The following is a 14,469-nucleotide window of genomic DNA, read 5'->3' as shown; positions in this document are numbered from 1 at the left end:
AGGCTCTGGATCCGTTGTGTACAAGAGACACTTTTCCGAGCCAGTCATTTACCACATAGGAGTTGGCTAGCCCTGGGAGGGCAGTGCTTCCCAGGTCACCATTGCCCCCAAGATGCCAAAGCATCAGGAAGCACAGAAACAAACAAGCATGATTAATACACCATGTTTCACAGCCTGAGGGAGACGCATGCGTCCCTCTAGGCAGACGCACTTTCTCCTGATGACAAAGGCACAGAGGAATCTGCCACGTGAACTGTTACGTGAGGGGCAGAGACCGGTGTATGGACCGGGGCTCTCAGCAGGTGCACAGATGCTGCAGAAATACCGCTCCCAAGACCTTCCTTGTTTCTGCACTGCTTCAACAGCTCAGGGCTGACGGGTGGTCCACACTGTGCCCCAAACCCTCCCATGCCCACCCAGGGGCTCACTCCCTGCTCAGAGCAGCTGAGAGCAGAGGAGTACTGGGTCTAATGTGGGATCTGCTGGCCTGAATTTGGTTGTCCTTTGCCGCTTTTCCCGTTTTGTTCCTGTGAAATGGGCTCGCAGAGCGCGGCCCTGCCCAGCTGACCGGCCCGCGCTCTCTTCTCGCTTCCAGGGAGCCCGGCTGACAATGCTTCCCTCAAGTCAGGTGACCGGATCCTCTTCCTCAATGGACTGGACATGAGGTCAGAGGCTACTGGGGACATGAGAGCTTGGTGACACATCATCCTCCAAGACTCCTGCCTCTTGGGACACCCAGGCCGTGGTCCCAATCTCCTATGACCACTTGGTCCCCACAGTCTGCCCCTCTTCCTGTGGGAACCCTTGAATCTGTCCCCCTACACTAGCCAGGATGTCATTGATCCTTCCAACCGGAAAACACCCCAGCTCCATGCAAGGGACACAGTTAAATGGACCATGAGTGTCTTGCCCTTGAGGATAGCCCAGCCTAGGGGTGATGTGGGCTCAATCCCTCTGCGCCCAGAAGTGTCCAGCTGGTCCTGGGCCCGGAGCATCTCCTGCAGAGGATATGAATGAGCAGGACCCGACTTCTGGTCCTGGCCTAGCTGTGGGCATGCTGAGTGGCCTCTACCAGCAGGACAAGGAGGTCTGGTGGGTGGCCGTGGACAGGGCTCATCCTGGTCAGGCCCTCCTGGGCCATCTCTTCTCGGCAGGAACTGCTCCCATGACAAGGTGGTGTCCATGCTTCAAGGCAGTGGCGCGGTGCCCACGCTGGTGGTGGAGGAGGGGCTTGTCCCGTTTGCCAGCGGTGAGACACCCACTACCACTAGGCTTCACGGCTCACAGACACCCTGCCAGGGCTCCGTGTGTGGGATTTACGAGTCTGCACAGGACTCTGCCTTTCCCCCTAAGCCTGCAGCTTCCCTCCCCACGTGGTGCCGTAGATTCCAGTGGGGCAGCCTCAGGGACCCTGCCAGGGGCTGTCCCTGCATCCCTGTCCCCAGCTTCTGGCAGCAAGTGTGGCTCCCAGTGCCCGGCACTCCCCCCAGCTGCCAGGGACACGACATCCAACCTGGGGATCCTGGGTCACCTGTGCCTCTCCTGCCCGTGGTCCCCGACAGACTCCGATTCTTTGGATTCCCCCAACCCGTCCTCGGCGCTCACCTCCCTGCAGTGGGTGGCAGAGATCCTACCCTCCAGCATCCGGGTTCAGGGGAGGACTTTCAGCCAGCAGCTGGAGCACCTACTCACGCCTCCCGAGCGCTATGGGGTCTGCCGGGCACTTGAGAGCTTCTTCCAGCACAGGTGGCTGAACCAGACAGGTGGCGGGACCAGCCCCGGGTGGGCCCCAAATGCTGCCCAGACTCACCATCGGGGTCTCCCTGCCTGGGTCTCCTCCACCCCGTTCTCCTGGGCTGGGGGGGTGCTGGGGGGGGGGACTCAAAGAAAGCAGCAGCTGGTACCAGGGGCCCCGGGGGGGGTGGGCAGTCCAGGTGCCCCACAACAAACCCTCACTCTTAAACCTCCCAGCCACGTGACCTAGCCTCTGCAAGGTGAAGCAGCAACCACCAGCTGCACTGGTCATGAACCGCTCACAAGACTTTGGCCTGTGGGCGCTTGCCACCGGCCGGCCGGCCGGCATGGGGCAGGGGGGAGGGGGTGCTTAGGTCAGTGTCTTCCTTTTTGTAACTTCAGTCCATAGGGTCATTGTCACGGCCCATGCAAACCCCTCACCTGTCCGTGCCCTTTTCTTTTTTTTTTTGTTTTAAACAGCGTTGTTGAGATATAACTCACACCATCACTTAAGGGTACGAGGCACTGATTTTTAATGCACACATCCGTGCATCCGTGACCACACTCAGTTTGAGAACGTTTTCATCACCTCAGAAAGGAGCCCCACACCTCTTCACTGTCACCCCCTCCTCCTCTGCCCTCCCCCCACCCCTTAAACAACCATGAATCTGCTTCAGTGTCTCTGTGGCTTTCCCTGTTCCGGACTCCCACATGAATAGGAGCCCACAGTATGTGGGCTTTCACGTCTGGCTTCTTTCGCCCAGCATCGTGTTTTCCAAGTCCATCCAAGCTACGGTATCTATTTCCTTCCTTTTTCGTAGCCAAATAACATTCCATTTTGTGGACAGACCACATGTTGTCTATCTGGATGCTGGGCTTGTCTCCACCTTTCATTGCCTTTTAGCTCCTCTCCCTCTCCCACATCCCTCCCCTGCCAAGGCACCAGTCTGATGAATTTAACGGGCATCCTTTTGTCTGATGTGTTCCTCAAGTGTAGGCATTGCTGTTTCATATGATGTATTTTTTTTTTAAGTTTTATTTAAGTAATCTCTACACCCAACGTGGGGCTCGAACTCATGACCCCAAGATCAAGAGTCACATGCTCTTCTGACTAAGCCAGCCAGGCGCCCCACATATGATGTATCTTTTTGTTCCGCATCATGATTGTGCTATTCTTTGCACGTTCTGTGTGTGACTTTCTTCCACCAAGTGCTGTGTGTTTAGATCTGTCCATGTTGTTCCGCGGACATGGAATACATTGTTTATAACTGCAGCCAGATTCTTGTAGATCACCTCCCCCGCCAGCCGTGTCTGAGGTATTTACCTGCCAGTGACAGACCCCGCCTTGCCACCACTGTGTTCCATCACAGTAGCATTGGTGAACATTGGTGAACATTCTTTCTGACCTAAAGCTGGGTCTAGGTACTAATTCGATTTTTCAGCCTTCATCTGGGAGAAAGACCGTGACTATGGGGTGTGTTGGACTTTGGGTTGGGCCCTGGATCTCTTGGGCAACTTTACAATCTGTTGCCTTCCAAGACCCCTGTTTGACAGCCCCCAGCCAGCCTGTCCATGGTCCATCAGAGCAATTCCTTCCTTAATCACTTATGGTCACCCCACTTTCGTCCTGCACATTTCCCCACGGAGCTGTGCACAGTTCGTTTGAAATTTACGTCTCAGAGCAGAATTGCTGGCTTTTAAGGTATTTGCTTACCTAACGTTTAAAAAATTATTTATTTATTTTGAGAGGGAGAGTAGGAGAGGGACAGAGAGAGAGGGGAGAGAGAGAGAGAGAGAGAGAGAGAGAGAGAGAGAGAGAGAATCTTAAGCAGGCTCCACTCCCAGTGCGAAGCCCAATGTGGCGCTCAATCCCACAATCCTGGGATCATGACCTGAGCTGAAATCAAGAGTCGGATACTGAATTGACTGAGCCATCCAGGCGCCCCTGTGTACCTAGTTTGACAAAGTAATACCAAATATTTTCCCAGAGCACCGCTGTCACTCATACCTGCAGTCTTTCAGCCAGAAAGTGACATCTTTTTATTTTGAGTTTTTAAATTACTATTTTAGGGGCGCCTGGGTGGCTCCGTCAGCTCAGCGTCCGACTCCTGATTTCAGCTCAGGTCATGATCTCATGAGTTCGAGCCCCGCGTCGGCCCCTGTGCTGACAGCTCAGAGCCTGGAGCCTATTTCTGATTCTGTGTCTCCCTCTCTGCTTCTCCTCTGCTCGCACTCTGTCTCTTAAAAATGAATAAACATTTTTTAAAAATAAAAAAAACCCAGCCGTAGACAATATATAAACAAAGAGTCATGGCTGTGTTCCAATAAAACTTCCTTTACAGACACAGAAGGGGGTCCAGAATTTGGCCTGCGGACCATCATTTGCCAATCCCTGAGGTAGTGAGTCAGCCTCGCCAGTACGCTCTATGTGTTTTCGTCTTCACAGTGACTCTATGAGATAGATGCTATTTTTATCCCCATTTTACAGATAAGGAAACTGAGGCACCGAGAAATTAAGTAACTTGAGAAAGGTCACTTGGCTGGTAAGTGGCAGAGCCAGGATTTGAATCAGGGTGGCCGATCGCCAGGCCTGCCTTCCTCCCTTCCCTGTCTCCGCAGGGTTCTGTGGCCTGGAAGCGCCCCCCCACCTTGTCCATCTCTCCCTCCCCCTATGGTGAGCCCCTGAGTAATGAAGCCGTTGCTCCTGCACCCTCCCCCAGGAACATTGACACCCTCATCGTGGACGTCTACCCTGTGCTGGACACACCCGCCAAGCAAGTCCTTTGGCAGTTCATCTACCAGCTGCTGACTTACGAGGAGCAGGAGCTGTGCCGGGAGAAAATCGCGTGTTTCCTGGGCTACACGGCCATGACAGGTAAGCAGCCTCTCCCGCTGCCCCGCCCACCGAAGAGCCAGACACCTGTTCTCAGATCGCAGCCTACCTGGGCCTCTTCCACACACGGATGCACCCCTGTGTCATGCAGACACGTGCCCGACACACCTGAGCTGGTCACACACTTGGCCCCGCGGATGCGCCTTGCCAGCTTGACCTTTTTTATTATTATTATTTCTTTTTTAATGTTGATTTGCTTTTGAGAGAGAGAGAGCGCGTGAGCAGGGGAGGCACAGAGAGAGAGGGAGACACAGAATCCGAAACAGCTCCAGGCTCTGAACGTCAGCACAGAGCCCGACGTGGGGCTAGAACTCACAAATCCCAAGACCGTGACCTGAGCCAAAGTCGGACACTTTACGACTGAGCGACCCAGGTGCCCCTCAGCTTCACCCTTAAGTAACATCTGCAGTCTTATCTCAGACTTTAGACACCCTGCCTGTCCTCCCGGAAGCCCAGGCTTCTCACCCACAACATGGGAGTGACCTCAGTGGCCGTGCATTGCACCTCAAGAAATGTGGCACAGACCAGGAAATTCGTGTGGTTGCTGTTTACAGAGCTGGAGAGTGAGCACACAGTCAGGTCACACCTGGCTGGTGTGCCTCGATGCACACGGACACACACTAGGGCCTGCCGGACGATGTGTGGCCTCAGCTTCCCACAGCTGCCCATCTCTTACAGTGTCCCCCATGTGGCCATAAAGCCACACCCATCATTTAGGCCAAACCCTGTGCCCATGTTCTACATACTCTGCACCTGCTAGGTCACAGCCTGCAGACCTGTGTGCTGGCCCTTGTGTGCCCACCATCCCTAGTCCTGGGGACCCACAATTTGGTGGGAGAGGCTCGAGGGTTTTAGCAAGAGGCTCGGGGCATAGGCTGAGCAGTAGGTGTACAATCTCTCTCCACTTGCCAAGCAGAGCCTGGGGTCACAGATCGGTGCACACAGCTGCTGCCTTCACCCTTCCTGGGAGGCCCCTGGGCTGAGAGGACAAGGGGCCCGTCTCCTGTTCATGTCCCACAGCAGAGCCAGAGCCCGAGTTGGACCTGGAGCCAGAGCCCGAGCCTGAGCCCGAGCCGGTGCTGGAGCCCCAGCGACGCAGCTCCCTGAGGGCCTCCTCCATGTGCCGCCGCAGCCTCCGGTCCCAGGGCCTAGAGGCCAGCCTCAGTTGCGGTGAGGCTCTGGACGGGAAGGCGGGACTGGGTGTGAGGAACAGGGCTCCGTTTTCCTACCTGCAAAATGGGGTTGGTGAGACGAGAGATCCCGGAGAACGGGTTGAGCGGGGCTGAGCCATGGCCCTCGGGGGTCTGCAGGGCTTGCTAGTTCTTTCTCCATGGCTGCCCACTGAGCCTGGGCTGGAACCTGAGCCTTAGAGCTCAGAAGGGTCACTGGATGTCTCCACGGTGGACTCCACCCTCCCCGATTCCCCCAGCAGGTCCCGGTGACTGTCCCGAGATGCCTCTTCCTCTAATCCCAGGCGAGCGCCAGGCAGGCGACGGCACGTCCCTCCCTGAGACCCCCAATCCGAAGATGGTGAGACCTCACCACCCTCCTGGTGGTTCACTTGGCTGCTGGGAATAGGTAGCTCCTGGGGCTGGGGCAGAACCCTGCCTCCCAGACCACCCAGGCCTGGCCTCTGAGGCCATGTGAGGGCCTCACATGGGAGGGGAGGGTGGGTTGGACTCACCCTGGCCTCCTCTCCCCAAAGATGTCAGCCGTCTATGCGGAGCTCGAGTCCCGACTGAGCAGCAGTTTCAAAGGGAAGGTGGGGACCACGTCCAGATCCCGTGCCTCCCCGCCAGTGCCCAGCCCGGCAGGTGCAGCAGGTAGGGGCTCAGCCGGCTGGGGTTCCTGAGGGCAGCACTAGCTTCTGTCCACTGGGCTGTCGGTCTGGGTGTTTTCCCCATCTGAGGCACATCCTTCTAGCCTCCCCTTTGTTGCATAGCTCCATGACTGAGTTGTGGGGAACCTCAGTGGCCTCCATGGCAAAGGTCCATCAAGGTTAGGGTTGTCGCAGGTCTTCCCAGGTCCCCTCCAATCCTTACCCCTCCTATAGATTTAGAAGAGCCCAGGTCTTTCCCCTAAGGAGCCCTGAGTTAGCATGTGGCTGTTGGATAAACTATTAAGTGCATGCATTGCTCTGTGAATGGCCCAACTGAGAAGCTAGTTTCTCTGCAGTTCAGAAGGCAGGACGCCGGGGCAGTGTTCCTGTCAGCCAAGGGCCTGTCGGGTGCGGGAGGTGCCTCATGATCCTTGGTCTGGGGCCCGGAGAAGGCCCATCTCCCCTTTGAATTGTGTTCGGTCAGTCCTAGGTGGGACCAAGATGAGCTGGGGTCTGGCCTGTCCTGGGGCTAAGTACTGTTCCCCCTCACCTACTCTGACCTTTGATTTCCCTTAGGGAAGGGTCTGGGGAGGCAGGGGCATCCAGGGTCTTGTGCTGTGTCCAGAGAGGGAAAGGAAGGTACCCAGGGACACAGAGCCACCCTGCCCCGGGCCCCTCCTCTCCAGCCTGCACCTGGGACCCAGGTGCTGACTGAAGAGACCTCACACCTTATCCCCCACCCCAGGGCCCAGGACCCTGTCCAGCGTCTCGTGGCCCAGCGAGCGGCTCCTGCCCTCCCCCTGCTACTACCCACTGTGCTCAGGGGGCCTGGCCTCCCCCAGCAGCTCTGAGTCTCACCCCTACGCCAGCCTGGACAGCAGCAGGGCGCCCTCCCCACAGCCAGACCCCGGGCCCATCCGCTCCGACAGCCCCCCAAGTCCAGACCCTGCCCGCCCACCCAGCCGCAGGAAGCTCTTCACCTTCTCCCGCCCCATGCGAAGCCGGGATACTGACCGCTTCCTGGATGTGCTCAGTGAGCAGCTGGGCCCCCGGGTCACTGTCGTGGATGATTTCCTGAGCCCTGAGAATGACTATGAGGAGGTGAGTGTGAAAGCAGGTGTGGAGGGCGAGGGGCCCACGTGTGCCATGGGGGTCTGGAAGGGGAAACAGTATCCCTGAGCTCCCTCAAGAAGCCTGTTGCAGGGGCGCCTGGGTGGCGCAGTCGGTTAAGCGTCCGACTTCAGCCAGGTCACGATCTCACGGTCCGTGAGTTCGAGCCCCGCGTCAGGCTCTGGGCTGATGGCTCGGAGCCTGGAGCCTGTTTCCGATTCTGTGTCTCCCTCTCTCTGCCCCTCCCCCGTTCATGCTCTGTCTCTCTCTGTCTCAAAAATAAATAAAAAAAAAAAAAAGTTGAAAAAAAAAAAAAAAAAAGAAGCCTGTTGCCCTTGGGAATCTGCCCCAGGCTACTTCCCTCCCTGCCCCGGTCCATCCCAGAATCTGTCCCAGGCTACCCCACCCCCCTGGCTTGAGCTATCCCACCCTTTGACTCAAACTATGACACCCCCCACTCAAGGCCACCCCATATACCTTATCTCGGGTTACCCCGTTCCTTTTCCCAGACTGTCCTATCCTTGTCCCCAGGCTGTCCCACCCCCTGCCCCAGGCTATCCCACTCTCCCTCACCTTGCTCCGCCCTGGCAGATGAGCTTCCACGATGACCAGGGCAGCTTTGTGACCAACGAACGGAGCAGCGCTAGCGAGTGCATCAGCAGCAGTGAGGAAGGCAGCTCCCTGACCTACTCCTCTGTCTCCGACCACATCCCCCCACCCCCACTCAGCCCCCCGCCTCCGCCGCCTCTGCCCTTCCATGACCCTAAGCCCAGCTCCCGCACCCCCGATGGTCCTCGGGGCCCTGCTCAGACACTGGTCAAGCCCCTCACCCAACTCAGCCACCCAGTCCCTCCACCGCCCCCGCCACCCCTGCCCCCACCGGTGCCCTGTGCACCCCCCATGCTGTCCCGGGGCCTGGGCCACCGCCGAAGTGAGACCAGCCACATGAGCGTCAAGCGCCTACGGTGGGAGCAGGTGGAGAACTCGGAAGGCACCATCTGGGGTCAGGTAGGTGACCTGGGGCCTGGGGGTGCCCTGCACCAGGGGTAGGTGGCCTGGGCAGCAGCATTGAAGACAAGCCCCCGTCCAGTTTGTAGCCCCTGGCATTTCCCGCTTCCGTTTCCCTAGCATCGTGAACCCAGGACAGCTCTGGTGAGAGCACCCCCTGCAAAGAACACCCCCAAGCAAGGCCAGAGCTCTTGGCCACCTCCTTAAGCCCCCTCGGTTGGCTGCGGCCCCTTTGCAGTCCCTTCATCCGCCTGCCCCAGTGCAGCTTGCTGGCTTCTGCAGGGGGGGTATTGCAGATGTACGTATGCAATGGACTTGAGGAGGCAGCGGCTCACCGCCTGATAACCTGGACGAGTTCGTGTCTCCCGCAGTCTCCTCTGGCCCCCACGTGTACCCCAGGGCCTGACCAGGGCTCTCCCTTCAGTAGCTCCCAGGGCAGCCCTTAGAGGGTGGGTGGGGTGGGCGGTGGCAGTGCGGTTGCCAGGGTAGGGCCTCACTGTGACGCCCTCTGCCTTGCAGCTCGGGGAAGATTCTGATTATGATAAGCTGAGTGACATGGTAAAATACCTCGATCTGGAGCTCCACTTCGGCACCCAGAAACCTGCTAGTGAGTGGCCCGAGGGCCCTGGGGGAACCCTCCACAAGCCCCCTCTGGAAGTCCACCTGCTGCCTTCTGTGGCATCCCGGGGCTTAGAGTCCCAGAGGCCCGCACCAACTGCCATTTGCTTACCGTGTCCCTGAGTTATTTAACTTCGCAGAGCCTCAGTTCTCCTGTCTCCAAGTGGAGATGACCCTAATAGCTGGCATTTATTGCATGCTTCCCAAATGCCAGACACCCTTGTTTCTAAATCAATCCTGTGATGACCCTAAGAGACAGGGACTGTGACCACCCCGGCTTCTTGATGAAGAAGCACAGAGAGGCTAGATAATACGCTTAAAGTCACAGAGCCAGAATCAGGTGACCAGGAGGCATCCATATCTAGGAGACTAGATGTCCCTTCTAGTCTCTCTGTCCCCTCTCCCCTCTCTGGGTATCTCCCTATAGGATTGTTGGGTGGGGTTCCAGGCAGCCAGGGGTATCATGTGTGACAGGTGGTTGCAGGATGGAAGACAAAGGCCTTTGTCCATCCAGGAAGCATCTGCAAGGTGAAGAGGTGGTTGGTTCACCTTACTCGGGCAGCTCAGTCCCAAGGGCCCCGGCGGGGGGAGGGGGAGGGGGGGGGGCGGGGAGGGGAGGGGCACCCACCACGCATGCTGAGTATGTTACACCTGAGTGGGAGACTGAGGAATGAAGGAACTGTGGACACCTGGAGCTGATTCAGTCACGGCCCTGTCAAGGGGTGTCTCGCCATTGGGTGTGGCCACACCCCTCCTGGGCCGTCCCACCAGCCTAGTGTCCTCCCGTTAAACCACTTTCCCTTCCAGAGCCGTTGCCCGGGCCCGAACCCTTCAGGAAGAAAGAAGTGGTGGAGATCCTGTCTCACAAGAAGGCCTACAACACCTGTGAGGGGTTCGGGGAGTCCCAGGGCTTATGGGGGACAGGAGGCGGCCCCGTCTCTGGGCGGCAGAGCTTTGGATCCGCGGGGGTGGATGACACATTAGTCCGTGGGGGTCCGACACCGGCTGGGTGAAGGCCCCCTCCTAGGTCAAGGAACCCACCCCGGCGCAGGTGCCGCGCTGGGCTCCACCCTCATTGGCCCCGCCCCCTCGTTGGCCCCACCTCTACAGGCCTCGGCTTCCGGGTTATGACCCCGCCTCCAGCCGCATCCTCTACTCTCCCTCACGGGGTCTCCTCCCTCATTTTGGCACCACGCCCACAGACCCCACCCGAATCTAGGTCTAAGTCTTCGAGAACCTTGTCCTCGCCTTTATTCGGCCTTGGGAAGAACCCTCAGCCTCTCCGGGCCGGCTCCTGCCCCGCCCAGTTCCTTGCCCCGCCCAGGCCCCACCCGGTAGCCCCGGGGAACTTAGGCGCCCCGCCCACCCTCCGCCCGGCCCCGCCCCCGGCTCACGCTCGCGGCCCGGCCCGCAGCCATCCTGCTGGCGCACCTGAAGCTGAGCCCCGCGGAGCTGCGGCAGGTGCTCATGAGCATGGAGCCCCGGCGCCTGGAGCCCGCGCACCTGGCGCAGCTGCTGCTCTTCGCGCCCGACGCCGACGAGGAGCAGCGCTACCAGGCCTTCCGCGAGGCGCCCGGCCGCCTCAGCGAGCCCGATCAGTTCGTCCTGCAGGTGCCGCGGCCGTGACCGCCGCCCGGGGTCGGGGGGTGCTGCCCGGCGGCCTCGGCCGCCTCCATCGGGGCTCTCGCTGTGACCGGGGCTGCGTGGGTCCCGCTCCCCTACCGCCACTGCGCTCGCGCCTCCGAGTCCCAGTTTTACACCTTTAATGGCCAGTTCCCACCCGGGGTTCAAGGTAGATGGGATTGTGCTTATTTTTGTGTGCTCATTTTGGGATTGTGCTTATTTTTCTTGAGGGGAATGCCGGGCGGCCAGCTGACCCCCACCCCAGGCTGCGGTGGGGCGGTGGGGCCCCCTGGTGGGATGGGTGCAATCCTGGCGTTGACTTCGTGACAGATGCTGTCGGTTCCGGAATACAAAACCCGCTTGCGCAGTCTCCACTTCCAGGCCACCCTACAGGAGAAGACAGAAGAGATCCGGGGCAGCCTGGAGTGCTTGCGCCAAGCCTCCCTTGAGCTCAAGAACAGCCGGAAGCTCGCCAAGATCCTGGAGGTCAGGGCGCACCCACTCTCCCATCACTCCACCTGCTTGTCTGCCCCTTGGGGCTTCCAATCTGGAGGCCCATCCTGATAGTGGTCTGGGGTGCGGGGTGAGCACCTGGGCAGGACCTGCCCACCTTTCTTTCCACAGTTTGTGTTGGCCATGGGCAACTATCTCAACGATGGACAGCCCAAAACTAACAAGACCACAGGCTTCAAGATCAACTTCCTGACGGAGGTGAGGGGACCAGTTGGCAGTAATGTATGAGCTTGCTCTACCGTATGGAGGCTGGGGAGGCCAGGCCCAACCCAAGTTGTGGCAGAGGGGAGGAGAGAATGTCATGGCCAAGGAGCGCCCTTCTCCCAGGAGGAAAAGCTGGCTGCCAGCAGGCCAGAATGTAATTGCAGTAAAGGATGGGTGGGGGACCGTTTCCAAGCCAAGCCTTGGGATCTGGAAAAATGGAGGGTGGGGGGACAGGGAGGGAAGACTCCAAGAGGAAGGAGAGAATCTCACCTGGTAGCTTCTGTGTCCTTAATACCACCACCACTGTCAGGCCGTCCTACGCCTATAAGATCTAGGATCTGAGAAAGGACAGCTTGAATACCTGGTCTTCCCACTGTTTCTGGGACCTTTCCCCATGGTACCTTTGATTGTTTTAAAAGAGAAGAAAAACTCCATTTGTAGATATGAATGTTTTAGGATGTCTGAAGCCCAGGAGGGCCACATATGGTTCCAGAAAATCACAAGAAGGAAGACATGTGAATGGTGTCCCACCACCGTCACCCAGGGGTCAGAAAATCTGGGGTTATATTTGCTGACAAGGCCTCACTGCCAAGGACAGAAAACCTGGTGGCCTTCTCTAGCCGATGGCTGTGGGCCTGGTTCCTGGGGGGCTGGAAGGATGTCTCAAAGATCTGGGCCAGGGAACCTCCAAACTCCTGAGGAGGCCTGTGGGCATCCCAGCAGAGCTTCAGAGGAAGAAATACTGGCAACTTTGGAGTAGCTGGGTGTCAAGGGCCAGGAATTGCTGTCACAGTCCAGGAGACTTGGGGCCAAGGGTACCCAGGCCTGTGTGATCAGGTGTCTGATGGGGTCCTTGAGGAGTATGTCTGCTGGGCATCACTTGCAGCTGAACTCCACGAAGACTGTGGATGGGAAATCTACCTTCCTGCACATTCTTGCCAAATCGCTGAGCCAGCACTTCCCAGAACTCCTCGGCTTTGCTCAGGACCTGCCCACTGTGCCCCTGGCTGCCAAAGGTAGGCTGAGTGCATGGGCGGGGAAGCAGAGGTGCCACTGTCCTGGGCTGGGAGGCCGGGTGCTCGTGAGGCTCTGTTCCCTTCCCCACAGTGAATCAACGGGCCCTGACCAGTGACCTAGCTGACCTCCATGGCACCATCAGTGAGATACAGGCTGCTTGCCAGAGCACGCCCCCCTCCGGTGAGGACAAGTTTGCTGTGGTCATGACAGTATCCTCTGAGCAGCCAGTCCCAGCACCGGGATGGGGAGCTGTCTGTAGCCCCAGTGGCCACTGGGATCCGGGGGTCCTGGCAGAGGGTCCATCCTGGTGATTTAGAATCCAAGCACTTACACGAAGTCTGCATAACTGAAGAGGAGTTCTTTTGACTGTCCAAAAGCCACTGCCTCGCCCCATCTGTCCTCCTGGGCCATAGAGCCCAGATTTAAGTCACAGGCAGTCAGGAGAGGGGGACATTGCCACAGAGTACAGATAGCGGCAAATGCTACAGAAAAAAAAATAGAGAGAGAGAGATCAAAGCCTAGAGAGTGACAGGGAGATACTATCAGCGGGTGTTTGGGGAGGAAGGGGTCACGGCATCTGAGAAGAGCCCACAGGGGAGACAGGGCTACCCTACAGAGAAGACAAGTGGAGGGCCACGAGGCTGACTGGCTGTGGTGGGCTTCATGGCCAGCTGAGAGGGCAGTGTGCGAAGGGACTGGAGCCCCCCGAACAAGCATGGCTCTTGGCTGAGCACAGGGCATGTGGCAGCTAGGCTCAGCCACTTCCAAACTGGACTGCCCGAGAACCTGAGGATGCCTGGCAGTTTCCTTAACGGGGCAATCAGTCCTTCCTAGAGACGGCCCAGCCGGTGCTGCGGGCCCTGGACGCGCTGCAGCGGGAGGCCACCGAGGAGCTGGGCAGGGCGCTGGCCTTCTTCGGCGAGGATTCCAAAGCCACCACCTCTGAGGCCTTCTTCGGCATCTTTGCAGAGTTCATGAGCAAGTTTGAGGTGAGCTGTGATGAGAGGCCGAAGAGGCCTCTTAGAAGTCCCTCTGGAGGTCAAATGAGGCCTCCATGAAGCCCAGATTGGGAAAGGGCCCCCTGCAAATGTGACAGGACCCCCATGGGGCCAATAGGTCCCTTCCCCGGCTCCCTGGGTGGGGAGATGAGGCAGGGCGGGGAGTCAAGGGTCCCTGGACCGCTGACCAGCCCCTCCCCATGTGCCCCTTCCTCCCCAGCGAGCACTCAGTGACTTGGAAGCTGGGGACGGCCCACGCAGCTCAGGGATGGTTTCGCCCCTGGCCTGGTGACCTCCGGAGCTCATCTTGCCCAAGGCCCAGCCCAGTGGCCTGGAGCAGCCCCGAGTGGCCTGGGTGCGGGAGGTGGGGCCCGGCCTCCCCGCATCTCCAGCTACCTCAGCTGTCGGGCTCTGGGTGCCGGGAAGGTTCAGGGTCATCCAGGCTTCCCTCTGTGGGCCTCGGCCCCCGCTCCAAACAAGCACGGGGATGTGGGGCAGAGCGGAGCCGCCAACTCCCCGTGGAGCGTGAACCACGGCTGCCCGCAGGTGTGCTCACACTGGGGGGCCTGGCTTTGCCCCTCCTGGCTCCGAGGGGCCTTCAAAGCAGCCGCTGGCTGTACGCACCCTCAGGACTCTGGTCTGGTCCCGGGGAAGGGTTTGGGGGTGGGGGTGGGGGCCGTGACCAGCAAGTGGATTGCGAGGTGGCCCCCAGTCGGGGGCAGTGTCTGCCATCTGCCCCTCAGAGCTCAGCCAGAGCACACTCTGCCCCAAGTGGGGACGTTGGAACCTCCTTTCCAAGTCTGCTCCCAGTGGGCTGAAGGGACACCCTTGCAAAACACACACCCGGACCCCAGAGAAGGTGACGGATGCCCTCGAACATGCCATGCCAATGGGCACGACAGGCCTGTGGTCCCTCACCCAGCCCCGGCCTC

At 58.9% G+C, this 14,469-nt stretch overlaps 1 protein-coding gene across 3 annotated transcripts in view; it reads left to right on the top strand.

Moving 5' to 3' along the window:
• Positions 1 to 14,053, top strand: part of GRID2IP (Grid2 interacting protein) — a 33,363-nt gene extending 19,310 nt beyond the window's left edge. For 2 of the 3 annotated variants that reach the window (XM_049638944.1, XM_049638942.1), the window contains 18 exons: positions 596 to 665; positions 1,155 to 1,249; positions 1,563 to 1,746; positions 4,455 to 4,609; positions 5,648 to 5,797; positions 6,060 to 6,157; positions 6,333 to 6,450; positions 7,192 to 7,547; positions 8,148 to 8,564; positions 9,084 to 9,171; positions 9,990 to 10,067; positions 10,597 to 10,793; positions 11,136 to 11,291; positions 11,430 to 11,516; positions 12,409 to 12,538; positions 12,630 to 12,748; positions 13,364 to 13,528; positions 13,758 to 14,053. In XM_049638944.1, coding sequence (XP_049494901.1) covers positions 596 to 665; positions 1,155 to 1,249; positions 1,563 to 1,746; positions 4,455 to 4,609; positions 5,648 to 5,797; positions 6,060 to 6,157; positions 6,333 to 6,450; positions 7,192 to 7,547; positions 8,148 to 8,564; positions 9,084 to 9,171; positions 9,990 to 10,067; positions 10,597 to 10,793; positions 11,136 to 11,291; positions 11,430 to 11,516; positions 12,409 to 12,538; positions 12,630 to 12,748; positions 13,364 to 13,528; positions 13,758 to 13,829 — 2,735 coding nt within the window. In that variant the 3' untranslated portion in view covers positions 13,830 to 14,053. The remainder of the gene's footprint in view (positions 1 to 595; positions 666 to 1,154; positions 1,250 to 1,562; positions 1,747 to 4,454; positions 4,610 to 5,647; positions 5,798 to 6,059; positions 6,158 to 6,332; positions 6,451 to 7,191; positions 7,548 to 8,147; positions 8,565 to 9,083; positions 9,172 to 9,989; positions 10,068 to 10,596; positions 10,794 to 11,135; positions 11,292 to 11,429; positions 11,517 to 12,408; positions 12,539 to 12,629; positions 12,749 to 13,363; positions 13,529 to 13,757) is intronic. The other variant, XM_049638943.1, reaches the window with a different exon arrangement.
• Positions 14,054 to 14,469: the final 416 nt, after the last annotated feature.

Source organism: Panthera uncia, chromosome E3 (genome assembly GCF_023721935.1).
Source record: "Panthera uncia isolate 11264 chromosome E3, Puncia_PCG_1.0, whole genome shotgun sequence".
Taxonomy (NCBI): domain Eukaryota; kingdom Metazoa; phylum Chordata; class Mammalia; order Carnivora; family Felidae; genus Panthera; species Panthera uncia.
Note: the sequence above shows the minus strand (reverse complement) of the source record. Positions and strands in the feature narration are given on the sequence as shown.